Raw genomic sequence first — 27,760 nt, 5'->3', positions numbered from 1 at the left:
TTCCCAGAAATGAGTCAGATTCTCTTCTACAATAATAACAAAGGCAACGTCTCACGTTTTCTGCCTCTATGTTTGTAATAATGTGCATAAATATAAACACGTGCAACCCCTTCTCAGAGGTTAACGTGAGTGTTGGTGCACAGTGTTCGCCTGATTGATGAGGCATCATCACTTCCCATGAAGCAGTGGGGCTTCCTCACTTGACTGTAGTTGACTTCAGTAGCCTTGGTCCATGACTCATCCTGGTGATCTGAGGTCTTTAACAGCCTGTCACACTTCCACGTGTGACCCTCCAACCTCCCTATTCATTTGGCATCAAGTCCCTGGAATTGTTAAACTACAGTTCCCACAATGCCATGCCATTTGCTACTTGTCTGTCCCCTCTTTAATTGTTTGGCACATTACTGTGGTACTTGTAGTCTTGTGGGAGTGCTCTGGCTGGCACAAGGCCCCACTTGCCGCCGCGCTAATGGAGAGTGAGTGGTTTGGCTGTCACTGACCTCCACACACACACTCCTCGGCGGGGGAGAAACTCTGCTCTGGGGCTGCGTACAGACAGCTGCTCCTTCTGTCAGTGAGGCCCCAGTGGAGGAGTTTACTGGAGCAACACATGGAGAGTCTCTGAAACGTGCATTCAGAGAGCTGAACACCAGAGGAGAGAGCTGAAGTCTGCAGAACTGGTCAAAACCCTGATCAGGTTTACAGTGTACACACACACACACACACACACACACACACTACCATGACCTTTACCAGTGGAGCATGTACTGGTGTTTCACAGCATAACATCACACACACACATCTATATTCTTCTTCTTCTCTCGTTCTACCTCTCTGCCACAAACTGCCGTCTCACCAGCTCTTGCTCTGTCTATCTCTCTCTCTTTCACTCTTCCTTTCTCATCCTCTTTTCTTCCACCACTTCTGTTACTCTCTCTCTACTTGTCTTTCCTACTCTGTCCTCTTCTTAATCTCCCTCTATCCCTCCTTCTCTCTGTCTCTCTCTTTCTCCTTCTTTCTCTCTGTCCTTCACCTCCTGCTGCTCCCTCTATCTGATGAACTCAGCTGTGTGGTGATGTTTCTTTAACTGAGGATGGAGAGGGGGGTGGGGTTGGGTGGGGGTAGGGATTCCCCCCCCCCCGCCCCCGACCTCTAGAGATGGAGAAGAGCTGGCGGGTCAGGTGTAGCTGCTGAGAGGGTCAGTACACAGCATGCTGGCTACGTCTGTCAGCGGAGCCTTCGCATGCAGCTCATATAGGACCCTGGTGCAGCTGAATAGTTAAATACACAGACGGAGTCTCTATGTGGGCCCCCTGGTGCAGGTGAATAGTTAAATACACAGACGGAGTCTCTATGTGGGCCCCCTGGTGCAGGTAAATAGGTAAATACACAGACGGTGTCTCTATGTGGGCCCCCTGGTGCAGGTGAATAGTTAAATACACAGACGGAGTCTCTATGTGGGCCCCCTGGTGCAGGTGAATAGTTAAATACACAGACGGAGTCTCTATGTGGGCCCCCTGGTGCAGGTGAATAGTTAAATACACAGACAGAGTCTCTATGTGGGCCCCCTGGTGCAGGTGAATAGGTAAATACACAGACGGAGTCTCTATGTGGGCCCCCTGGTGCAGGTGAATAGGTAAATACACAGACGGAGTCTTTATGTGGACCCCCTGGTGCAGGTGAATAGTTAAATACACAGACAGAGTCTCTATGTGGGCCCCCTGGTGCAGGTGAATAGTTAAATACACAGACGGAGTCTCTATGTGGGCCCCCTGGTGCAGGTGAATAGTTAAATACACAGACGGAGTCTCTATGTGGGCCCCCTGGTGCAGGTAAATAGGTAAATACACAGACGGTGTCTCTATGTGGGCCCCCTGGTGCAGGTGAATAGTTAAATACACAGACGGAGTCTCTATGTGGGCCCCCTGGTGCAGGTGAATAGTTAAATACACAGACGGAGTCTCTATGTGGGCCCCCTGGTGCAGGTGAATAGTTAAATACACAGACGGAGTCTCTATGTGGGCCCCCTGGTGCAGGTGGGAGGGTGGACACTCTGGCAGTGGCTCTGCACCTCCTGGCAGGTAAAAAGGTGAACGTGTGTTGGCGTGTCTTCAAATAGGCCTCATGGTGCAGGTGTAAGGGTACATTTGTGGTTGTGTCACTGAGTGTAAAGCTCTCACTGAGGTATCAGTGAGGAGGAGATGCAAAAGCCAGTGGTCGTTTCCACGTTGAGCCTTCTTTGGTTGGGGTCATTGTGCTGTGTGGCACGTCGCTGGCACAGCGAGCCCTGCTGGCTCATGCAGGCCAGTGGGCACCGTGCCAGTCCACCATGCTGTGGGGTGTGTAAGGGTATTATCTCTGGCCAGGGTCCCCTCTACCCCTGACGGTTCAGTCATGCGCTTGTAAAATTGCTTTACCAGTACAGTAATAAATACAGTCATGATGGGACACTTACTGAATACAAAGAGACACTCCTCTCTACAGAGAGAAACAGATGGAGAGAAACGGAGAAAAACGGAGAGAGAGAGAGATGCTCTTCTCTGCAGAGAGAGAAACAGATTTACTCTCTACACAGAGAGATCTGGAGAGAAACGGAGAGAGAGAGGATGTCATTTTTTAGTTGTTTGTGTTCTTTTTTGGCAATTTTTGTTGTTTACATTAATTTTCCTCTTTTTTACATTCATTAAATTCTTAGTTTGCATATTACTTTATTCTTTGCATTACTTTGGTTAACAACAATAAGAGTAAACAAGTTTGTGTACTTTCTTAAACACAGTTTACAAAGTGCTTTAAAGAAAACAGAGGGTACATAGATCAGGGTGTAATAACCTCCATTATCCCGCCATCAAATAAGAAGAAAGTGTTATTAAACTTTATTTTAATAAAGCTTTTTCTATGATTGATTTAAATAGAAGACTGGAGTGAATTTAAAGAGTAAAATGAAAAGTTAATTAGAGATTTATTTAAAAAAAGAATCAAAGTAAAAGAGAATTTAAAAACCATGCAAGGAAATAAGAGCAGAACAGCGCGTGTATTGAGCAGGAAACGCATATTGGAAACAGGGAAGGTGGAGGAATACAGTCGAGGCAGAGATGTTTAATTAAAGGCTTAACATTCTTCTTGAAAGTATTTAAGTCGGCAACGGATAAATTGTACAAGTACAGTTATGCCAATAAAGTAATATAAATAAATACATGAATGAATGAATATAAAAATATGATAAATTAAGTTTTATTATGAAAAGTGGAAAGTGGTGCTCTGTGGTGAAGGTACTTGACTTGTAATTGGAAGGTTGCTGGTTCAAGTCCCACCGCTTCCAAGTTGCTGCTGTTGGGCCCCTGAGCAAGACCCTTAACCCTCAATAACTCAAGTTGTACTCGGTCAGAATTGTAAGTCGCTTTGGATAAAAATGTCAGATACATGTAAATGATTTTGTTACTAGTGCTTTTATCTTTGGCAAAATTGTACCTGACAGTCATACCAATAAAGCTACCTTGAATTGAATAATTGAATGAATGAGAGAGAGAGAGAGAGAGAGAGAGAGAGAGAGAGAGAGTGAGTGAGTGAGTGTGAGGGATTGAGGGAGGGAGGGGGAGAGAGAGACAGTGTGTGTGTGCGAGGGACAGAGTGTGAGGTAGAGAGAGAGATTATTATTAATTTCTTAATTATTATTAACACAGTTACTATATTGAGACGTGAGGGTGAAGGGGCGTGGCACAGGGACGGAGTGAGAGATTGAGAGAGAGATTTAGAGGGCGAGCTGTGGGCAGATCCGTGACGGCATGTGTTGATATGAGCATATCTGCTGAGTTCGGCTCCGGGCAAAGCCGTCTTCAGTAATTAGCTGTAATTACAGCAACCAGGCACGTTGTCTTCCTGTGGTGAGACAGACCTAATCTGCTCACAGAGGCCAAACTTAAGCCTGTTACACGGCCCGTGCGCCACCGCGACCTCCGCACAAAGGTCACGGGTTATTAGCACTAATGATTATTACCCGCTCTGGAGCTGTGGACCCGCTCGGTCCTGGTCACAGTTAGGGGTTATTAGACGCCTCATCTATGACCCACTTCCTCTCTCTCACCATTCATCTCTCTCTCTCTCTCTCTATCTATCTATCTTCTTCTCTGTCTCTCTCTCTGTTCCTATATCATCACAGTTAATTTGCAGCATATTTTTTTTTCAATTAATGATGCCCTCAGTATTAATCAGTCTGAACAAAAGGACGTTTAATGGCTCCACCAAAGCTCAGTGAGTCGATTAAGCTGGGGGGGAGAAATAGAATAAAGAGAAAGAGAGAAAAATAGAAGGAGGGAGAGAGACATGTTTCTGACCTCCAGGAGGAAGAATGAGGTGAAACAGATTGTTCCCGTTGAAGTGCATTGTGGGAGTAGCATCGCTGAGAGGGGCCTCATGATGGCACCTGCAGCGGCCAGCGCAGGATGCACTGGACAGCAGCGGAGACGCGGGAGACGAGAGAGACGCGGGAGCCGCGGGAGACGAGGGAGACGAGGGAGACGCGGGAGACGAGGGAGACGAGGGAGACGCGGGCGAGACATAGAGCACAGGAAGCTGAGAGATACAGGAAGGAGAGGATAAAGGATGACTGTTGTGGTGTGTGTGTGTGTGTGTGTGTGAGATCACGTCTGCTATGTGGGTCAGGTGAAGAAGGATCCTCTAGCTGGTAATGGAAGGCAGATCAGATTTGTTAGCACAGCAGGAGTCTCACACACACACACACACACACACACACACACACACACACACACACACAGAAAACACAGAAACAGTGAAGTAAAACACAGCAGTCATACTTACACATACACACACACACACACACAACTGTAGAAACAAACACACATACATACATACATACATACACATACATACATACATACATACATACATACATACATACACACACACACATACATGCACATACATACATACATACCCACCCACACATTCTCTCTCTGTCTCTCTCTCTCACACACACACACACTCATGGGCCCATGGCATTGGACACGTCTTTGCCATTTGAGGGACTATCACCTCAGTCATCCAGAGAAGACGGGACAGAGAGGAGACTCTCACTCAGGGACAGTCCAGACACCTGATAAAGGTAGACAGTCACACATGTACCCCCCCGAGCACAGTAATGGTCCGTTCCATGTGTTCTTTGTAACGGTGCCACTGTGTGAATCCGGACCAATGCTAGTAAATACACAGCAGCTTAAGAGCCATTCCTGAGTGTTGCGGGGAGATGTTATCTGAGTGAGCAGAGAAACACCAGGAGAGGTAAGAAGGCAGAACGTCTGTCTCTACCTCCCAAAACTGACTCACGATGTTCCTTCAGAAAAACAACCCACTCTGCTCGTCAGTGCTCCCATCATTCACTGAAAAGAGCCTCTCCACACACCACACAGCACCGGCGGAGAGAGCGTCTGACACGCCTCCTGTGGGCGGTAGCAGAGGGAAGGCCTGCTCTAGTGTGCACGCCCGTGTGTTTCATGCTCTCTCTCTGCATGTCTTTGGGGTGAGGGTCCAGCGTGTTGTTCTCTTTCTGCTTTTTTCTCTGCAGTTGAGAGACACCGAGGTGCGCAGAAACGTCAGCTTGCTGTGGGGATTAATGGTTTTGTTCTGGAATTCACTGGAAGTGGGAACGAGTGGATTGGTACTGGATTTAGTATCTCGATGTGGGTATTGTTGGATTAGAGCTGGAATCAGTAGCTTGGCTTTGGGCTGAGTGTCTTGGCCTGGGGATTAGTAGCAGATGGAGATGCCAGTGTGGCATTATTGTGGCGCCGTGGTGGAGTGTAGCTTAGCATCTCGAACGCGGCAGCTAACAGCTCTGTCGAGGATCAGTAACGCCTCTGTGTGAAGGGAACAGACGAGTCAAGAGGGGTTTAATACATTCACATGGAGATGACCGAGCAGAGTCAGAGCAGTTTGGAGATGACCGAGCAGACTCAGAGCAGTTTGGAGATGACCGAGCAGACTCAGAGCAGTTTGGAGATGACCGAGCAGACTCAGAGCAGTTTGGAGATGACCGAGCAGCGTCAGAGCAGTTTGGAGATGACCGAGCAGACTCAGAGCAGTTTGGAGATGACCGAGCAGACTCAGAGCAGTTTGGAGATGACCGAGCAGACTCAGAGCAGTTTGGAGATGACCGAGCAGCGTCAGAGCAGTTTGGAGATGACCGAGCAGACTCAGAGCAGTTTGGAGATGACCGAGCAGACTCAGAGCAGTTTGGAGATGACCGAGCAGCGTCAGAGCAGTTTGGAGATGACCGAGCAGCGTCAGAGCAGTTTGGAGATGACCGAGCAGACTCAGAGCAGTTTGGAGATGACCGAGCAGACTCAGAGCAGTTTGGAGATGACCGAGCAGACTCAAAGCAGTTTGGAGATGACCGAGCAGCGTCAGAGCAGTTTCATGTAGGCCTGCTCCAGGGTAATGAGGAACTGGAACAGGCGTTACACATGCACATGAACGTGCAGTTTTTTAACATGCTGTTACGACAGCATAGCAAATGGGAAGACGCTGCCTGGAGACGTTTGTAAATCCTGGGACATGGCTGGGGAGGGACTTGCTAAGGGTGCTCCAGAAAAGCCGGGCTGAGGACAGCTAGCGATGAGCTGCAGGAGAGAGGATTTTACCCAGTGAGGAACAGGTCTTGGCGTCGTGCTGACTCCAAGGTCCTTTAAAACGCACCAGCGAACAGGCTGGAGGCAAGAAAATCACACACTTCAGTCAGACCTATGCTGTGTGCATGGCAGGTCCATTATAGATAACAGATCCCTGGCTGGGGATATCCTGCACGTGTCTGGAATAGGTGGGCTTCGTTTTGGCCTTTTATCAATGGATCAAGAAAAGGCATTTGATTGGATAGAACACCAATACCTTTGGAGTACATATCTGCGCTGGTTTGAGTGCTCCTTTTAAAGTGGCGGGGAGCGTGTGTGCTTGGAGGGGCTTAGACACGCCTGCTGGCTATTTGGGATGTTGTCCATAATTGCAGCAGTACCAATGTTAACTACATTAGGAGTTTTATCTTGTCTAATGCAGATGATGTGGCGCTGTAATGGCTCCGGTCGTAAAGACCGACCGAGCTGCTGGAAGCTGGAGAGAGCAGAGAAGGAAACAGACGCCAGTGATCACCGACACAGCAGAGTCCTCCATATGCCGCCATTTGGTGTTTTCAGCTTCCTTGTGAATTGTTGAAGGGAAGCCATGAGGGTCAGTTCAGTGAGGAACAAGCTGATTTGTGTACAGTAGAGCGTCCCGTGTTTATCAAGAGAGAAATGGCGACAGGACCTTGTGCGCTTAGTGAGTAGAAATGCAACCTTGCATTGAATAATTGAATGAAACAGTTTGTACTGGGATTCTACTACGGGCTAGTGGAAATGAAACAGTTTGTACTGGGATTCTACTACGGGCTAGTGGAAATGAAACAGTTTGTACTGGGATTCTACTACGGGCTAGTGGAAATGAAACAGTTTGTACTGGGATTCTACTACGGGCTAGTGGAAATGAAACAGTTTGTACTGGGATTCTACTACGGGCTAGTGGAAACCCATTGAAGGGTTACACTCAGATAGCAGGTTACAGTCTGGTGACCCAGAACTGGAGGGGATCCTCTTCTTATTAAAATCTTACAAATTTCCTGAACTTTGGTGCCTCCCCGGTAGGGACAGACACCCATCAATCCCCTGTGTCAGACGCTCAGATCAGATCAGGACACATTGCTAGATCAAGGAGGCCTAACGTATTTGGTTTTTAATGCTAAATCACTATATAAGGGATGCATGCAGGGTTTTGGTCAGAATGAACTGAAGGTCAGCATGTTTTCTTTGGGCTCACTGGGGAATGTGATGATGTCAACCCTGTGTGGAGAGCACTGTTAACCCCTTCCACAAGGTCAGCTGAGGACAGTAGTGAGGATATTACTGGAATTTAAGGTCTATAGTTCAGGACTGGGAAATATGTGGACACTAGTAATATGAGACATCAGACCGTAGTGCAGGAGTTTGTGGGCGTGGCAGCGATGTTGTTTGCTATGTTCATGATTAGCACAAGATGCACAGTTACAAAAAGTGGTTGGGTTGGACTGATCACATGATCAGCTGGTAATATCCAATCAGATGAACTCCTTTAAAAGACAAGCATGAGCCAGGAGAACAGTGCCATGACAGCGAGCAGAAGAACTGCAGTGCTATAACAGTTCACGTGACGCAAGCAGACATAATAATAATAATAATAATAATAATAATATTGTATTTCCCACACACATCCACACACACAATCAGTAATAACAGCAATAATACAATAATTATTAACAATTCCAACAATTATGATAATGCATATTATAATTATCATTATTATAGTTGTTTGCTGTGATGAAAACCAAATTGATATTTACATAATTACATATGACTATTTAAATATATAATTTATATAATATAATGCACATAATGACATGCCAGCTGTCTGATTCACATTTAAGTCACAATAGGATTGTTTTTCCTTACAAAAACAAAATGAATTTATATATATATTTTGTGTGTGTATTTTAATGAGATGTGAATTTAATAAGGTTTTGTTTGTGGTCACAGACACATCTATATGTACCTGTCTGAAGTGAGGAAACACTCTCTGACACTCTTTGACACCCTCTATCAACCACACAGTAGGTCTCTTCAGCCTGTAAGCCTTGCTCTGTTTAACCGCACACTCCTGTACCAGACGACACACGCGCACACACACGCACGCACACACACACACACACACACACACACACACACACACACACACACACACACACACAGAGCCAGACAGAGCCAGCTCCTGGTTCTTTCCAGAGCACTTTCTCTGAGCTCATGTTATGTACTGCAGTATGTGCTGTTTGTACCCTGGTGCTTGCTGGCTCCGTGGCTGTGTTGTGCCAACCCTCTGCTCCGTGTCCTGGACTCAGCCTGCCTCTCACCAGGGCGTTGGATGCAGTGTTTGTCAGCCTAGGCAGAAGCTCTGGGCCTCTGGGGTTCCCAGCCCCCCGGCCCGTGTAACCAGAGATGGTCCACGGCGCCAGTAGGAGCTTCAGACCTGGAGCTGTTTGTTCTGTAATGTTGCATCTGTTGGTTATGAACTTTTAATGGATTTGCCAGTAAAGGGAATTAAAGAAAAACAACCTTTCTCTTCTCTTCTCTTCTCTTCTCTTCTCTTCTCTTCTCTTCTCTTCTCTTCTCTTCTCTCTCTCTTTTTCTTCCTCTCCTCGTTTTCTAACACACAGATTAGATGAGCTTGATATGTTGAGACAGCAGGGTAATTGAAGACGTCTGTGTATACGCTTCCATAGTGTGTGTGTGTGCGTGTGTGTAAAGATTATAACATACATGGTGACGTGGGCTCATAGTGTGTGTGTGTGTGTGTGTGTGTGTGTGTGTGTGTGTGTGTGTGTGTGTGTGTGTGTATGGATCTGCTTTCCATATCTGCCTTTGCCTGCATGTGACTCAAAGTGACAAATTTTGTGAGGCTCATTTCAATACAAAAGTTTTTTTTTTTCTTCTCCCAAAAGGACTCTTATTTACTTAACGAGTCCAGTGCGCAGTGAGCCCAGAGAATCCAGTATGCAGTGAGTCCAGTGAATCCAGTGCACAGTGAGTTTAGTGTGCAGTGAATCCAGTGCACAGCGAGTTTAGTGTGCAGTGAGTCCAGTGAATCCAGTGCGCAGCAAATTTAGTGTAGTGAATCCAGTGCGCAGCCAGTTTAGTGTGCAGTGAGTCCAGTGTGCAGGTGTATTGCAGGGTAAAGGTTTAACGACTTTATTCACAAATCTGTGAAGTCTCTTGCAACAACTCTTCAGATTACCACAGCTCACAGCACAGCAGTGGCTCAAACCTGCGTTCTGGCCGGTTTAATTTCTGAAAGGCTGTGCTCTAGCACGAGGGTGTTGCTTTATTTTCACTTTCTCAGGGACTCTCACAGAAAAGGTCGTGCTGTTTTCTGAACCCTCATGATCCACGACTTCCTCTGTGGTGCTCATTGCCTCACATCCTGTTTGGCGATATGAAACAGCCCTATAGGCGTAATTGGCTCTGAAATGGCCCTCATTTCGTGGGCTGTGTTGGGTGCCGGTCGAAGCCACAGATAGCCGTACTTCTCTGAGGCTGTACTGGCTCCCTAATAATGGCAGGGAGGGGCTGTGGGGGGGGGGCGGGGCTGTGGGGGGGAGGGGCGGGGCTGTGGTGGGAGAGGCGGGGTCCTCTCAGGGTGAAGAAGGCTTGGGAGCTTATGAAGCCTAACCCGCTGGGGAACAGCTCGGGAATAAACCGAGTGTGGTGTATTAAAACTCGTTATTTGTGTAAAAATGGATCTATTTCCGAAGTCACATGTCATATTTAGAATGTACTAGTCCTGAACACTTCCATGTGATGATGATTAAAACAGTGATGTGATGCATAAGCTTGAGTTCAGTGTGGGATGAAGTTTTTCCCTCCTGGTCATACCAGCCTCGTCTCTGTTGGCTGGGCTTGCACATAGTTCAGGGCTAATCGGTGGTGATTCAGTGGGGTTGAGGTCAGGGCTCCAAACTCCAGACCACGTCTGGACCCATCTGGACCTGGACTATGTTATGGACCTCACTGTGTGCCGGAACAGGAAAGGGGCCATTCCAGAACATCCGCCTGAAAACATCTATTAGTCTCCATATCTCTGTACGCTGTGGTGTTAGCGTCACCCCTCGCTGGAACTAGCGGCGTGAACCCAGTCGGTACCCCTCCGTCACACTCCTGGCAGGCCTTGAACACAGACTGTCTGTACCTGTGTCTGCTACTGAATTATGCAGAAAACATACCTACCTCTTTGATAGGAGGAGTTCTTTACAAACGCTTCATGGCTCTCCAGAGATGTCTGTGTCTTCCAAAGAGAAAGGAGAAGCCTCGGGTCAAACTCTGGAGAGAGAGGGAGAGATCTAACTGAATCCACATGTCAGGATTGGAGCTAAATCTCTTTCCTTTAGGTGTGTTTAAGATGTGGACTTATGTGCTATTTATCTGTAGGTCTGTGATCACAGTGCTTTCAGTCTGAAGTAGACGAGACAGCAGGTAAGAGCTGACAGGATCACTGTGGGAATAAGAAACAGCGCTCTGATGTGTGTGTGTGTGTGTGTGTGTGTGTGTGTATGTGTGTGTGTGTGTGTGTGTCTTCATCCTTCCCTTTGTATCATCCTGCCCTCATCCTTAATGTACACATCTATTAGCCAGTGTGTCCCTCTGTGTGATGTATCACACAGTGTAAGAGCTTACGTGAAAGGCCATGTTTCTGTAGATCACGTACGTGCAGAGGAGGTGCGTGGGGGGGGGGAGAGAGAGAGAGAGAGAGAGAGGAGGAGGAGGAGGAGGAGGAGGAGGAGGAGGAGGAGGAGGAGGAGGAGGAGGGAGTGCCCGTGTTAACAAATGCCCCAGTGCTCGCGTCCTGGCTCCCACTGTGCTGCTGAGTCCTGCTCCCTGCTCCCCACGCTCCAGCGCTCCAGTCTTGGAGGTATGGATTTGTCTCCGGCTGTGCGGGGAGGAGGTGCAAGAGTGGGGAGGCGAGGCCCTCGCAGGGGTGCTGTTGCCGGGGTGAGGGGCCGCAATTCGATCAGCATGCCAGCGGAGCTAGCCGAGCGTGGCCGCGCCGCAAGTCTGAACCCCCGCCCGCCTGCCATGCACAGAAGCCAATTACCGCCCGCCTGCCACGCACAGAAGCCAATTACCGCCCGCCTGCCACACACAGAAGCCAATTACCGCTCGCCTGCCACGCACAGAAGCCAATCACCGCTCGCCTGCCCTGCACAGAAGCCAATCACCGCTCGCCTGCCCGGCACAGAAGCCAATCACCACTCGCCTGCCCGGCACAGAAGCCAATCACCGCTCGCCTGCCCGGCACAGAAGCCAATCACCGCTCACCTGCCACGCACAGAAGCCAATTACCACCCGCCTGCCACGCACAGAAGCCAATTACCGCTCACCTGCCACGCACAGAAGCCAATTACCGCCCGCCTGCCACACACAGAAGCCAATTACCGCTCGCCTGCCACGCATAGAAGCCAATCACCGCTCGCCTGCCCGGCACAGAAGCCAATCACCGCCCGCCTGCCACGCACAGAAGCCAATCACCGCCCGCCTGCCACGCACAGAAGCCAATTACCGCTCACCTGCCACGCACAGAAGCCAATTACCGCCCGCCTGCCACACACAGAAGCCAATTACCGCTCGCCTGCCACGCACAGAAGCCAATCACCGCTCGCCTGCCCGGCACAGAAGCCAATCACCGCTCGCCTGCCCGGCACAGAAGCCAATCACCGCTCGCCTGCCCGGCACAGAAGCCAATCACCGCTCGCCTGCCCAGCACAGAAGCCAATCACCGCTCGCCTGCCCAGCACAGAAGCCAATCGTTTTTCTTTTCCTGTCCTGCCTTTACATCCACCCATTCCACCTAACAATAGCTTTAATTGGGAATACGACTAGAGATCACCTGAAGGGATTATAGGTATAGTGTGTGTGTGTGTGTGTGTGTGTGTGTGTGTGTGTGTGTGTGCTGGCTGGTGTTTCTTCACAATGACAGTTATCCTACTGTTCTTACACCTGATGAGTTTGGAGTAAGAGAGGAGAGATGACATGATGAAGTGATGGATGCATTGAGGAGGAGTGTGGAGAGATGAAGACAGAGGGGAGGGTCAGGAAACAGGAAGTGACGAGGAGCGGTCAGCAGTCAGACCCCCTTACCCAGGGTTTAGGAAGGATTTAAAATGAGTGTATTTTAATTAATCATTAATAAACGTATTGTTAATCAGGTTATAAATACACAATTCATTAATAAGCGGATATAACATCCAAATGGTAACAGTGACCCATTTACCTGTAGAATCTAAAGTTAGTGTTGTCATCTGTTAATATTATGTTAGTGTTATCATATGTTAGTATTGTCATATGTTACTATTTGTCATGGAACACTCCCCCCCCACCACGAGTCACGTGGTACGGCCTGCCGCGTGCAGGGGGTTCACCATAGTTTAGAGCCACACTCCGTGATGGCACACACCTGTGCAGGGGTTGAGGTTAAGTGTTTGTCTGTTTAAACCCCCGCCTGTGTGCGCCTCATCGTGGGTCATTGTTACTGTTAGTCATCATTAGTGTTATTGTGTGTGTCCATTGTTAGCGTGATATGTTGTTCCTGTCTACACTGTTCGTTATATGTGTGAGTGCCGCAAGTGTCATCAATGTTCTATGTCATTAAACGTCTCACTAAATCGAGTGTCCTGTTCCACGCCCTGCGGCACTCGGGCCAACGTATTATCATGTCTTAGTATTATGATAATGTTATCATATGATAATATTAACATATGTTAATATTATCAAATGTTAATATTATATGTGAGCAGCCAGGAAGATCTGATCTTCAACAGCACAGATGAACGTCGGCTCACTATTTGGCAAGCAACACACCCCTGTGTACCATAAGTTATAACTGCTTATTAATGATTATTAAAGTGTTTATGACCTAATTAATAACATTACCAAACTCAATATAAACCAAACCCTTTTAGCAAGAACATTCCCAAAGACGGTGAATTCTCTTAACCTGAGCAGATATTCTTCCACTGTGAATATTACCCATAACCCCATGTGTTGCACATTAGACTGTTTTGCACATTAGACTGTTTTGCACATTAGACATATTAACGCTGAATTAGTGTGATAAACACACAACCATGAAGTGACACTTTTCCATGCAGCATGTTGGTTGTGCAGCATCATTAGAGAGACATTCTCCTCCATGACCCCTGACCTCTGACCCCTCACTGAGCCATGTATGATGTACGCCCTTTAATGATGATCTCAACAGAACGTAATGGCGTAGATGATGCCTACTACAGAAAACTGTTTATTAGTTAGAAAGAATAGAATATTTTAGGATGGAGGCCAGATAATACTGTGATAGACTGGGCTCAAGTACAGTCGTGTCCAGGCACTGAGCGCTCAGCAGTACCCCTGAGTCTCCATGTTAGACGCGAAGAACCATCAAACGCAAAGCAGCAGCAGGTCCTGTAACGACCATCCCGGAGCAGAGAAGGAGCGCGCCTCCCCTCTGGACCTGACCTTGCCATTTCTCTGTTGGTCCTTGCAAAAAGAAAGAGTCTTGATTAAATTCACCAGGGTTGCCAGGTGCTCCCACCTGACCCATCGATCCAGGTGAAGCGCAGGTATGGCATTCATCAGAGCGATGGGGGATTTGTCCTATAAAGTTAAAATATAGTACTGCCACCTTCTTCCATGTTTTATTCACGAGCATCCCTCTCTCCCTCTCTCCCTCTCTCTCTCTCTCTCCCTCCCTCTCTCTCTCTCTCTCTCCCTCTCTCTCTCTCTCCCTCTCTCTCTCTCTCTCTCCCTCTCTCCCTCTCTCTCTCTCTCTCTTTCTCTCTCTCTCTCTCTCTCTCTCTCCCTCTCTCTCATGTCCTCCTCATCCCACCCAGTTTTCCAGCTCCTGCTTCTGTTCCTGCTCCCTTTCACACACGGGCTTCCCACAGCTCTGCACACAGTGGCTTCACTTTATCACGAGCGCTTTTCCAGTGCAGGAGCCGATCACCAGGGAACCTCCAGACTCTGGAGCACCTGCCCTTGATGACCTCTCACCCTGCTGTAGCTGCACAGTTACCTGCACTCACCGAACGGCTGTGTGTGTGTGGGCTCGCGTGGTCCTCCATCTGCAGGACTCACGGTGGGTGAGACCTTTCACTGGGTCAGAGTGCTGACTAGCAGGGTGGTAGAGAGCGCCGGCCTCGGACAGACAGGGATCAGCCAGTGGAGTTATGGGTAGCGGAAGCTGAGGACGCTACTGTGAGACAGCAGGCCTGAAACAGACTGGACACAAATCTCCTCATGTCTTCGTTTTCACAAGCCTCTATTGGAGCTGATCGGCTGAAACACATTGCTGCAGCAGACGTTTCGTTTCTTTGCACGGGAGGAACAAGGCTAATGTCATGGAAGCTTCTGGAAAATTTAGCTTTTAGCCGTGCCATGAACATGCTGTTGTCATGTGACTCGGGCCCCTCCACCCAGAAGACTGGGACCACGCCCCTCTTCTGTACCCTCCTAGGTCTATGACTGTCTTTTGTGCACACGCAACATACAAAATGAAACACAAACACGTGCTGGCATGACACAGTAACAGCTGCACTACAGATCAGCCAGTCGTAATATGTTTATAACCTCCTTTGGCTTGGAGTGTGTGCCCCGAACCAGCCCAGCACGTGCCCATTTCACGGCCTGCTCAGAAGTCTCGCCAAATGCTCATCGTGGACCTGTCACAGTAGGACAGGCAGGCCTGGACGTTGCCACGGAACGGTTCGAACTTTCCGGTCTGTACATTTGTGACAGACATTTGTGTCTTACGCATATGGTCCTGATACCTGTTGGCACTTAGTTCAGAACATGCACTCTTATCTAATTTCCCTGCAACTATATATATCTCTGAAACACACACACACATACAGTCTGTATAAAAAGCCCATAGCACACTGATCCAGTTCTGATCCAGCTGAAGGGACAGGCCAGGGCCGCGGGCTCGGACACACACTTCGTCTCATGCTGTCGGTCTGAAGGTTGCAGGCGTTACTCCTGGAACCTGGAGAAATGAGCACAGCCAAAGATTAAAGACACAAGAAGAGAGTTAATGATCAGCCATGGTGGTTGAAAAGGGAGGATTTAGCTCTGGATCACAGGAGGAGGTTCTGGGGTTGTTAGTGGGTACTAAAACGACGTAGTGGGATTAGCAGGGCTTAGTGGTGTTAAAAGGGGTTAGCGGCGTTAACGGGTTAGCAGCGTTAACGGGTTAGTGGCGTTAACGGGTTAGCGGTGTTAACGGGTTAGCGGTGTTAACGAGTTAGTTGTGTTAACGGGTTAGTGGAGTTAACGGGTTAGCAGAGTTAATGGGTTAGTGGTGTTAGCAGGGGTTAGTGGTGTTAGCAGGGGTTAGTGGTGTTAGCAGGGGTTAGTGGTGTTAGCAGGGGTTAGCGGAGTTAACAGGTTAGTGGTGTTAACGAGCTAGTGGTGTTAACAGGGGTTAGTGGTGTTAACGGGTTAGTGGAGTTAACGAGTTAGTGGTGTTAACGGGTTAGTGGAGTTAGTCTGCTAAATGCCATAAATGTAAATGTAATGTAAATGGAATTAACGGGTTAGTGGTATTAACAGGGGTTAGTGGTGTTAATGGGTTAGTGGAGTTAACGGGTTAGTGGTGTTAACGGGTTAGTGGTGTTAATGGGTTAGTGGAGTTAATGGGTTAGTGGAGTTAATGGGTTAGTGGAGTTAATGGGTTAGTGGTGTTAATGGGTTAGTGGAGTTAATGGGTTAGTGGAGTTAATGGGTTAGTGGTGTTAACGGGTTAGTGGTGTTAACGGGTTAGTGGAGTTAACGGGTTAGTGGTGTTAACGGGTTAGTGGTGTTAATGGGTTAGTGGAGTTAATGGGTTAGTGGTGTTAATGGGTTAGTGGAGTTAATGGGTTAGTGGAGTTAACGGGTTAGTGGTGTTAACGGGTTAGTGGTGTTAACGGGTTAGTGGTGTTAATGGGTTAGTGGAGTTAATGGGTTAGTGGTGTTAATGGGTTAGTGGAGTTAATGGGTTAGTGGTGTTAACGGGTTAGTGGTGTTAATGGGTTAGTGGAGTTAACGGGTTAGTGGTGTTAACGGGTTGGTGGTGTTAACGGGTTAGTGGAGTTAACAGGTTGGTGGAGTTAACGGGTTGGTGGTGTTAACGGGTTAGTGGTGTTAACGGGTTGGTGGTGTTAATGGGTTAGTGGAGTTAACGGGTTGGTGGTGTTAACGGGTTGGTGGTGTTAACAGGTTGGTGGTGTTAACGGGTTGGTGGTGTTAACGGGTTGGTGGTGTTAACGGGTTGGTGGTGTTAACGGGTTAGTGGTTGCATCATAATGTACGATAAAAGCAGAATGAGAAGAGCAGGTTTGCAGTGGCATTAAGACCATCTTACTGATATCAAAGAGATATGTGAGAGAGGGCAGGAGAGAGGAAGAGAGATAGAGATAGAAGTGGAGAGAGGAAGAGATATGTGAGAGAGGGCAGGAGAGAGGAAGAGAGATAGAGATAGAAGTGGAGAGAGGAAGAGATATGTGAGAGAGGGCAGGAGAGAGGAAGAGAGATAGAGATAGAGATAGAAGTGGAGAGAGGAAGAGATATGTGAGAGAGGGCAGGAGAGAGGAAGAGAGATAGAGATAGAGATAGAAGTGGAGAGAGGAAGAGATATGTGAGAGAGGGCAGGAGAGAGGAAGAGAGATAGAGATAGAAGTGGAGAGAGGAAGAGATGGTGGGAGAGGGAGGGAGAGAGAGAGCAAGGGAGGAGAGCTCTCAGATAGAGAAGCCTGTGTTATGTGATGTCTCATTAAGTAATGAGCTTAGCAGACTCAATTTTGAAAACTCCTATAGCAATTAGCACGCACGCACGCACGCGGTGATCCTGCAGTAATGACTCTTTCAGTGCAGTGGAAGAAACCCTCTTCAGAACTGCTTACTTCTTCAGCCCATGTTGTAATCGTACAAAACACTGAAGGATGATGGCACGTGTGTGTGTGTGTGTGTGTGTGTGTGTGTGTGTGTGAGAATCTTTATTCTAGCAGTCTCCCATTCATTTGGGGTCATTATTGACCTTTTGGTTAACCACATCTCTCATCTTATTTAAATCTCTAATACTCTTGGGAATGGCCGTGTGTTTGGGAAATCATGCCTGGAAAACTGGAAGAACAACAGGAATTAAAGGGATAATATGAACAATTCACATATTACAATAAGAGGAATAGCATCGTAGTTTTTGATGTTATTGTGGTGTTTTCAAAACACAATAATAATGTTTAAAATGTTCTAACACACATGAAAGTCATTTGACCGCTGGAGTTAATACTGATACAACCACTCTCAGGAGTGGTTCAGTAAAATGTGTATCAATATAATTTTTTAAAAAGAGCTACAATTTAAATATCATTTAAAGGACTAAAATTAGACAGTGTGTGACGGTCACTGGACTTCCTACTGTAGTGTGTAATTAGATCCAATTACGATTTCATCCCTATAAAAGCGTTATGGGAACGATGAAGTGTTTCGATAGTCCCGCTGAGACCGGGAGTGTCTCGTTAACTCCACCGCTGGACGTCGTGTCTCGCCTCGCCTCACCTCTGGTCCCCTGTAGACCACTGAAGCCCAATTAAAGATCTGTGGAATGAGGACAGAAGGGAAGTGTCAGCGAAGGTTGGCCGTACTCCTCGAGGGAGGTGTGTGGGGACACCTCCCTTCCTCCTGAGCCTGCATGGTAAGAAGAGATCACCTGGCATTTGTTCCTTGGTCCTTGTCACACTTTTTCTCTGTGGCCTTAATGGGTCTCCTGCCTGTTTCTGGGTCTCCAATGCCCCGTGACACTCCAGACAAAAACGTTATGCAGGGCAGAGGGATAAGGAGAAGACCCCAGTTCCACTACATGTGGACTGGTGTCCATCTGCCAGGACAGGCTGGAGGGACTAGAATTGGTGGAGCTTCTGGAGAGACTCCAGGCTGGTGCACCTAAAACCTGCTCAAAAGAACAACTCTCATATAAAAATGGCTTTCTAGTACCGTACAATGGCTCCGCCATTAAAGGTCAGCTCACACCGGCACTGCAGGGCCATCAAGGGTTCAAAGGTCACCTTCGCCATGCTGTGAGACGTGTTGATTCTCTCCTGTGTGTTGACAGTTGGCTTTTCAAATAACAGCATTTGTTCCAAGTTCCTTATCGCGCGCTCCGTGTCTCGGACCATCACCGCTCTCTCAGCGACGTCTTGGCATGTGTTCGTGTGAAGCCCGAGCCCGTGGACGGTTTTGGGGTCGACATGGCACTCTTCCTCACTGTTTCTGCGTCGGTAACGATTCCATGTCTGGGCTGGTGCGTTTGTCACGGCGGTGGTCCGTTTGTCACGACGGTGGTCCTTTTATCACATATCCTGCAGCTCGGGGGTTTGGGCTGGGTTTACTCTTCCAAAAACACAGCACTTAATCCACACACGAGGGCTCCACACACACACAGAGGGCTCCACACACACACAGAGGGCTCCACACACACACAGAGGGCTCCACACACACACAGAGGGCTCCACACACACAGAGGGCTCCACACACACACAGAGGGCTCCACACACACTCACCGAGGAGGGCTCCACACACACACTGAGTAGAGAGCCATACACACAGAGGAGGGCTCCGCGCACACAGACCGTAGAGGGCTCCGCACACACACACACCGTGGAGGGCTCTGCACACACACATACCGTGGAGGGCTCCGCACACACACACATCGTGGAGGGCTCCGCACACACAGACCGTAGAGGGCTCCGCACACACAGACCGTAGAGGCCGTACACGGTGCTGCATTCGATGCAGTCTCTGTTTCTGCCACTGTAAACCTTTTTAAACAATAATAAAAAAAATCTATTGATCTTATTTTTCATGTTGCTAAAATAGAGTAGCTGTGATGTATCACATCAGCTGAGTGGCTGTGCTGTACCACACACAGACATCTGTGTTAAAATGTGGTGAAGAATTCTCATCAGTCTTTTCCTAACCTCTGTGCTGACGGGCAATGTCACTTTAAATAGTGAATTTATGTCTATATTCCTGACCCTGCCTACACACACACACACACACACACACACACACACACACACACACATGCACACACACACGGCTGTTTAGAGCTCACAGGACGTTTTAGACAGAGGAGCCATATAACTTGTCGACTGATTACAGCTGTAGTCAAGACCACACTGCTCCAGTCTTGGATCACACCCCTCAAGACTAAAACACAGCCCAAGACTGATCTTAAGCCTAAGACACAGCCCAAGACTGATCTTAAGCCTAAGACACAGCCCAAGACTGATCTTAAGCCTAAGACACAGGCCAAGACTGATCTTAAGCCTAAGACACAGGCCAAGACTGATCTTAAGCCTAAAACACAGCCCAAGACTGATCTTAAGCCTAAGACACAGCCCAAGACTGATCTTAAGCCTAAGACACAGCCCAAGACTGATCTTAAGCCTAAGACACAGCCCAAGACTGATCTTAAGCCTAAGACACAGCCCAAGACTGATCTTAAGCCTAAGACACAGGCCAAGACTGATCTTAAGCCTAAGACACAGGCCAAGACTGATCTTAAGCCTAAGACACAGCCCAAGACTGATCTTAAGCCTAAGACACAGCCCAAGACTGATCTTAAGCCTAAGACACAGCCCAAGACTGATCTTAAGCCTAAGACACAGCCCAAGACTGATCTTAAGCCTAAGACACAGCCCAAGACTGATCTTAAGCCTAAGACACAGCCCAAGACTGATCTTAAGCCTAAGACACAGCCCAAGACTGATCTTAAGCCTAAGACACAGCCCAAGACTGATCTTAAGCCTAAGACACAGCCCAAGACTGATCTTAAGCCTAAGACACAGCCCAAGACTGATCTTAAGCCTAAGACACAGCCCAAGACTGATCTTAAGCCTAAGACACAGCCCAAGACTGATCTTAATTCTAAGACACAGCCCAAGACTGATCTTAATTCTAAGACACAGCCCAAGACTGATCTTAGGGGCTCCAGAACGGACACGGGCAGAAACTCAGACTCAGGCTCCCCATGCTAACGTTCCAAAACACTTCTACACTCATATTTGAACCTAACTCACCACCAGAGAGTGGACAATAACCCCATTAGAATGTGTTTGAATCTTTCACTTAGTTGCGCAACCGCAACCCAGTGTGTGATGGTGTGGTCCAGGAGGACACCTGTGTAAAGGTGTGGGGGTCATCACTCTGTCCTCTGAAGACATGAAGACAGAAGGGAGACGTGGAAGGAGCCTGCCCGCTAATGCCAGACATTGAAGAATTAAGATCGTTAGGCTGAATGTATGATCTGTACGCCTGGGACTGGTTTGTCCTCTTTACAGTATACAGTAGAATTGATTTGATGGTATTTTGAAAGGGCAAACCAGCTTTAGGCTTGGAGCAGAGATGTGGATTTGAGCGTCATAGATGTGTTAAAAATGAACCAGTTTTTTATTCTGGCCAGATTGCAGTGTTTTGAGATCATCAATCCTACTAATTCTCTGATGGAAAGACAAGCACAGCGACAGGGTAGAGACACAGCTCTGAATTCATAACATTTTGTTGACTAATGACTGAAAATCTCCACATCGGCACGACAAGACTTGATAAAACCCTACAAGACTCGACAAGACTCTGGTCCTACTGGCAGCACACTCACAAACCTTCACTACAGCCCGTGTGTCCCGAACCTCCGCTGCAGCCTGTGTGTCCCGAACCTCCGCTGCAGCCTGTGTCCCGAACCTCCGCTGCAGCCTGTGTCCCGAACCTCCGCTGCAGCCCGTGTGTCCCAAACCTCCGCTGCAGCCCGTGTGTCCCGAACCTCCGCTGCAGCCCGTGTGTCCCGAACCTCCGCTACATCCCGTGTGTCCCGAACCTCCGCTGCAGCCCGTGTGTCCCGAACCTCCGCTGCAGCCCGTGTGTCCCGAACCTCCGCTGCAGCCCGTGTGTCCCGAACCTCCGCTGCAGCCCGTGTGTCCCGAACCTCCGCTACATCCCGTGTGTCCCGAACCTCCGCTGCAGCCCGTGTGTCCCGAACCTCCGCTGCAGCCCGTGTGTCCCGAACCTCCGCTGTAGCCCGTGTGTCCCGAACCTCCGCTACATCCCGTGTGTCCCGAACCTCCGCGGCAGCCCGTGTGTCCCAAACCTCCGCGGCAGCTCGTGTCCTGGTTCTCCTCAGAGCACCTTTGCCATTTCAAAACTGGACAAACTATTTGTCTCGACATGCTAACCTATAGCTCCTTATATATAACCTCCTATAACCTCATATTATCGAATTTTTCCTCATAACCTCATATAACCTCCTATAAGCCCCTATAACCTCATATAACCTCCTATAACCATATATAAGATCATATAAGCTCCTCTAACCTCATATAAGCTCCTATAACCTCCTATAAGCTCCTATAAACTCCTGTAAGCTGTTAACATCATGTGGGACTGTTAGTGGCTCAGAGCTCAGAGCACTCCTGGGTTCCTGAGTCAGCCCCGGGCTGGGCTCTGCCGTCCGGCCTCTGTGTGCCTCATTAACTCCCAGCCGTACTGAGCTGTGTGTGTTGAACAGTGCGGCAGCTCTGCGGCGCCCTCTATAGGCATCGCCGCAACTGTGCCTGATCACATCATTAGTGTTACTCCTGCTCTGCTGGCCAGCTGGGCTCACAGCGGACACACAAGAGCTCTCTCTCCATGTGCAGCTAACGTCCTGCTGCTGAGTGTTTTAACCATCCCACATCCCACACGTACACACAAAACACCCAGACATGTACACACACACACACACACAAAACACCCAGACATGTACACATATGTACACACACAAAACACCCAGACATGTACACATATGTACACACATTTACACACACACACACAAAACACCCAAGCATGTACACACATTTACACACACACACACACACAAAACACCCAAGCATGTACACACATTTACACACACACACACAAAACACCCAAGCATGTACACACATATACACACACACCACACACACACACGTGTAAACGCACACACAAAACGCTCAGACATGTACACACACACACACACACACAAAACACCCAGACATGTACACACACACACACACTCGCACACACCCATAAATGGAGTCTGTTGTTGTGATGATGACTGGTGTGTGTGTGTATATGTGTATGCAAATAAAAATCTAAATTTATTTCTTTAGCACTTTTTACAACAGATGTTGTCACAAAGCAGCTTTACAAAAGTCCGAGTCCAAGGCCCCAGTGAGCAAGCCAAGGGTGACAGTGATGAGGAAAACTCCCTGGAGCGCGAGGAAGAAACCTTGAGAGGAACCAAGACTCAGGGGAGGCCGTCCTCCTCTGGACAACAAACACACACTTCATACACCAGGAATTAAAACCCTTGTCTTCGTCACCATCCTGGCTCCTCTCTTTCTGTTTTTTGATGGTGTTGGAGTGCGCGCACACACACACCATTTCAAACATTAGGAGTCTCGTTCTCATCATATGTTTTGTTACGGGTATCCTACGCCACTCCAGACAAAGGAGGTGTGGGGCTGAGCTGTGTGAGCGACACACACAGCCATGTGTCCCCCTGCTGCTAGCGTGCACATCAGCCTGAGCTTGGACATGAACTCAGGACAGTTCCTCTACCTGCATCAGATCAGACGGTCCGAAAGACAATCGCCACACAGTCACGGCTGGAACACGTTGAGTCAGGACGAGCACACGAGTCCCCAGTGAGCCTGTCGTGTCATTAACGCTTCCACAAAGATTAATTCGTCTCTGTGCTGAACGAGGAACTAATGCTCACTGAAATGGAGTAACTGTCTGGGAGGTCCTGACTGGTGGTCATATACTGTTCAGATTAATTGAAGGTGAATGGCTAGTGGGGTGAATTGACTACATTACCCATAACCTCCTGAGCACTGGGTGCCAGGCAGTGAGGGCTGACTTGTTCGTAGTGGCTGTAATTGTCTCAATTATCTGTGTGTGTGCAGATCAGTGACTGCAGGCTGAAGGCTTGAGAACTGGAGCTGTGTGCGTTCTACTGAGCTCAGTCTACCCCGGCTGATAGCACTCCTACCCAGCTCCCAGCTACTCTCTCTCTCTCTCTCTCTCTCTCTCTCTCTCGCTCTCTCTCTCTCTCTCTCGCTCTCTCTCTCTCTCTCACTCTCTCTCTCGCTCTCTCTCAGTTGTCCTGTTTCACACATTTTCTCTCTCTGCCTCGCTTACTCAGAGGGTTTTTTTTTTTGGACGGTCAGACTGCTGATGGATCAAACACACGAGCAAAAATAAAAGGCGGTAGTTCCGTAAAAGCTCGCGTGGGATCTGTTTATGCTTGGAGATCAAATCGATGTGTGGCACTAACACCTGCCTCCTTCTCTCTCCCTCAGGACACTGAGATCCTCAACACGGCCGTGCTAAATGGACGAACTGTGGCTGTGCCCGTAAAAGTCGTCACGGTGACAACTGACGGGGCGATCACCGATGTATCTGACATGGTGCAGTGCCGCAGTACGGACGAGGACGTGGTCAAGGTCAGTGTTCTCATACAGTACACACCATGTCAGTGGTCTCATACAGTACACACCATGTCAGTGGTCTCATACAGTACACACCTTGCCAGTGGTCTCATACAGTACACACCTTGTCAGTGGTCTCATACAGTACACACCATGTCAGTGGTCTCATCATACAGTACACACCATGTCAGTGGTCTCATACAGTACACACCATGTCAGTGGTCTCATACAGTATACACCATGTCAGTGGTCTCATCATACAGTACACACCATGTCAGTGGTCTCATCATACAGTACACACCATGTCAGTGGTCTCATACAGTACACACTATGTCAGTGGTCTCATACAGTACACATCATGTCAGAGGTCTCCACGGTGATCTTATCGTATGGTTTGCACCAGGTCAGTGAACTCAACACTATCATGTTCAGTGATGTTAACATAGCATATATACCAGGTCAGTGTACACTGTCTCATACAGTTACTTACACACGCAGGTGAGCGCCTCACCTGTAGCCACTGATGTTCTCTTACTGAGTGTAGGTGAGTGTTTAGCTTAAGCACTGCTAAACCAGTGTAAAATCCACCATAAATACAGTTATTATGAAAAAGACCGTTATTATGTTAGGATCAAACACTCCAGTGTAACACTCCAGTGCTAGCATCAAACTAAAACATGAATTTAGAGTCAGTGGAGAAATGATTCAGGGTGTGTAATGATCTTTATTCCTCATATAGAAGCAATTTCTTTGATCACCATAGTGATGGTTTTGAACTGATAGGACTTGACAATGTCAAATTCAAACAAGTTTACAAACTCATGGCCAGGAATATATTGCTTTGAACGTAGAAGCCAGTCTGGTGGAGGTGAGTTTAAGGCCTGTTCCTGAGTACGCCTCACCGGAGTGAAAGCATTTTCTTTCCACAACGCTTGGTACGTCAAGTAATGATCTCAAAGGCGTTGGTCTGATTCGCTCGTTGCCGAGTGCCCATTTCAGTCTGCTGGCGTGGCGGATGCAGAAGGCCGCGGCCGTTATCGTAGCTGACAGCTCTGCTCGTTCATCTCATGATTCCGAGCTTGCTGAACATGACCTCTGACCCCTTGTAGACACAAGTCAATAACAGAGATAGTAATTAAGCTTTATTGCAGACATCAGATGCCTAGAACATTGCAGCTAAATACAGCAAAGCCGTGTGAGTTATTATTGTTACTCTGAGCGTGAAAGTGTTCAGGCTTTGTGGTGAGACCATTACTGGTAACGCTAAGGTCATGGGGTCGTCTCCTGGGCAGCATACGTACCGTCACGCTGATAAACATGTAAATCACCCTGTATGAGTGTAAACAAGATAAGGACATACTACAGTGCGTCACTCATCATGAAGATGATGGCAGACGTCATGCTCGGGAATGCTCACTCTGAGCATGTAAAATATCACACATTGATCGTCTGCTGATATCATCTCACATCCTACACGAGTCCTGCTGAAAACTCGCATGCACTGTAGTTCAGTAAGTTCATTGCCGTTTTCCCCCATAGAGATCAATTCATGTTTTTCTGCACAGACATCTGTGTAAAGTGACGAATAGAGTACTGTCAACCACACAAAGACAAAATTTCTGACTAACTGGTCAGAGCACTGGGGGGTCAGTGGTCATAAAGACATCCTTTAGGCTTTGATTCTGTGTATCTGTCTAACACACAGTGGGAGAACCATGCTTCCTGTGTGTGTGTGTGTGTGTGTGTGTGAGTGTGTACAGGGGTGAGGCTCAATATTCTGAGTCCCTTGTGTAAAATGACATGTGATGGCGTCTCCAGGCTCTGTGGAGTTAGAGCCCATGAATTGATGCATGCTAACGCATATATGAAGATCTGCGGGTAGCCAATCAGAACACAGGTGGCAGGATCCTGACAGCGGCCTCTTTAACGCACTACAGACACCACATGCCTCGTGTGGAGCATCTATGGCTGAAGCTAAGAGAGTATTTGATTGGACGGCTGTTTTTTTTAATTGTCTATCCCCCCCATGTGTCCTCCCATGTACAGACATGGTAAGACCAAACATCTGAGGAACACACCTGAGAAACCTACTCAGTATGTATATTTGGTAACACTGTTTAACATGGACTACAGCCTGGAAACATAACTGAAAATGTATGTTTTGTGATTCTTAAAAGCTGTTGGTGTGTGAGGTCTGCTCTGATCTCTGCGATAGCAGGCATGGACCTGCTGTGGTGTGGTTTCTTCTCAACCGTGGTGTTCAGATTCTTTGGTTCTTCTTCTTGGTTTCCTTCATGGTCTCCGCTGGCTTCGTGCCAAATCTTGCTGCAATCTTGCTTCAGTCTGTGACCTCACACAGTCTCTGAATGTTAATGAATCATTTGTTAAATCAATAACATGACTTTGTTAATTCATTTTCCGATTACAATGGCAGTGTGAAACAAACATTTACGCAGCCCTTCTGCATTTCAGCACTCTAACAACGTTTTGAATTCATCAGAGCTGTTTTTCCATCAGTATCACTGTGTATCATTATCATAACAATATTGGTTAGTACTTGTGTGTATATGTGTGTGTGTATGTTCTTCCTTTAGTTCATTCCTGTCCAGTTTGTGGAATGAAAGTTTCTGGTGTCATTCAAGCAGTGTCTTTCATTACCATGATGTTGTTTGAGTGTTAATAGCTTTGTTGATTGTAAACATGGGATTAGTTTCCTGTGGACACGCAATCTGTTCATTGCAAACAGGATTTTTTCAATGTTGTTTTTCAGTGGTTCAGTGTTTGTTTGTCACTGTGATGTGGGAGCTGGAAATACAGTTCATAGTGAGGCGAGTGTGAGGGTTGGGGTTCTTTAACGAGGTCCATAGTGAGGCGAGTGTGAGGGTTGGGGTTCTTTAACAAGGTCCATAGTGAGGTGAGTGTGAGGGTTAGCGTTCTTTAACGAGGTCCATAGTGAGGCAAGTGTGAGGGTTAGGGTCCTTTAACGAGTTCTGTAGTGAGGCGAATGTGAGGGTTAGGGTCCTTTAACGAGTTCTGTAGTGAGGCGATTGTGAGGGTTAGGGTTCTTTACCGAGCTCTGTAGTTAGGTGAGTGTGAGGGTTTGGTTTCTTTAACAAGCTCTGTAGTGAGGTGAGTGTGAGGGTTTGGGTTCTTTAACGAGGTCCATAGTGACGAGAGTGTGAGGGTTGGGGTTCTTTAACGAGGTCTGTAGTGAGGTGAGTGTGAGGCGAGTGTGAGGGTTTGGGTTCTTTAACGAGGTCCATAGTGAGGCGAATGTGAGGGTTAGGGTTCTTTAATGGGCTCTGTAGTCAGGTGAGTGTGAGGTGAGTGTGAGGGTTTGGTTTCTTTAACAAGCTCTGTAGTGAGGTGAGTGTGAGGCGAGTGTGAGGGTTTGATTTCATTAATGAGATCCATAATGAGGCGAGTGTGAGGGTTAGGGTTCTTTAACGAGGTCCGTAGTGAGGCAAGTGTGTGGGTTAGGGTTCTTTAACGAGGTCTGTAGTGAGGCGAGTGTGAGGGTTTGGGTTCTTTAATGAGGTCCGTAGTGAGGCGAGTGTGAGGGTTAGGGTTCTTTAACGAGGTCCGTAGTGAGGCGAGTGTGAG

The 27,760-nt window shown here is 47.9% G+C and overlaps 1 protein-coding gene across 1 annotated transcript in view; it reads left to right on the top strand.

Moving 5' to 3' along the window:
- The window catches only part of si:dkeyp-14d3.1 (transmembrane protein 132C), a 176,092-nt gene that overhangs the window by 131,373 nt on the left and 16,959 nt on the right, over positions 1-27,760 (top strand). The window contains exon 5 of the mRNA XM_035536530.1: positions 24,029-24,172. Within this exon, the coding sequence (XP_035392423.1) occupies positions 24,029-24,172 (144 nt within the window). The remainder of the gene's footprint in view (positions 1-24,028; positions 24,173-27,760) is intronic.

This window comes from Electrophorus electricus, chromosome 18 (genome assembly GCF_013358815.1).
Source record: "Electrophorus electricus isolate fEleEle1 chromosome 18, fEleEle1.pri, whole genome shotgun sequence".
Lineage (NCBI taxonomy): Eukaryota > Metazoa > Chordata > Actinopteri > Gymnotiformes > Gymnotidae > Electrophorus > Electrophorus electricus.
This window is presented reverse-complemented; position numbering and strand designations above follow the sequence as displayed.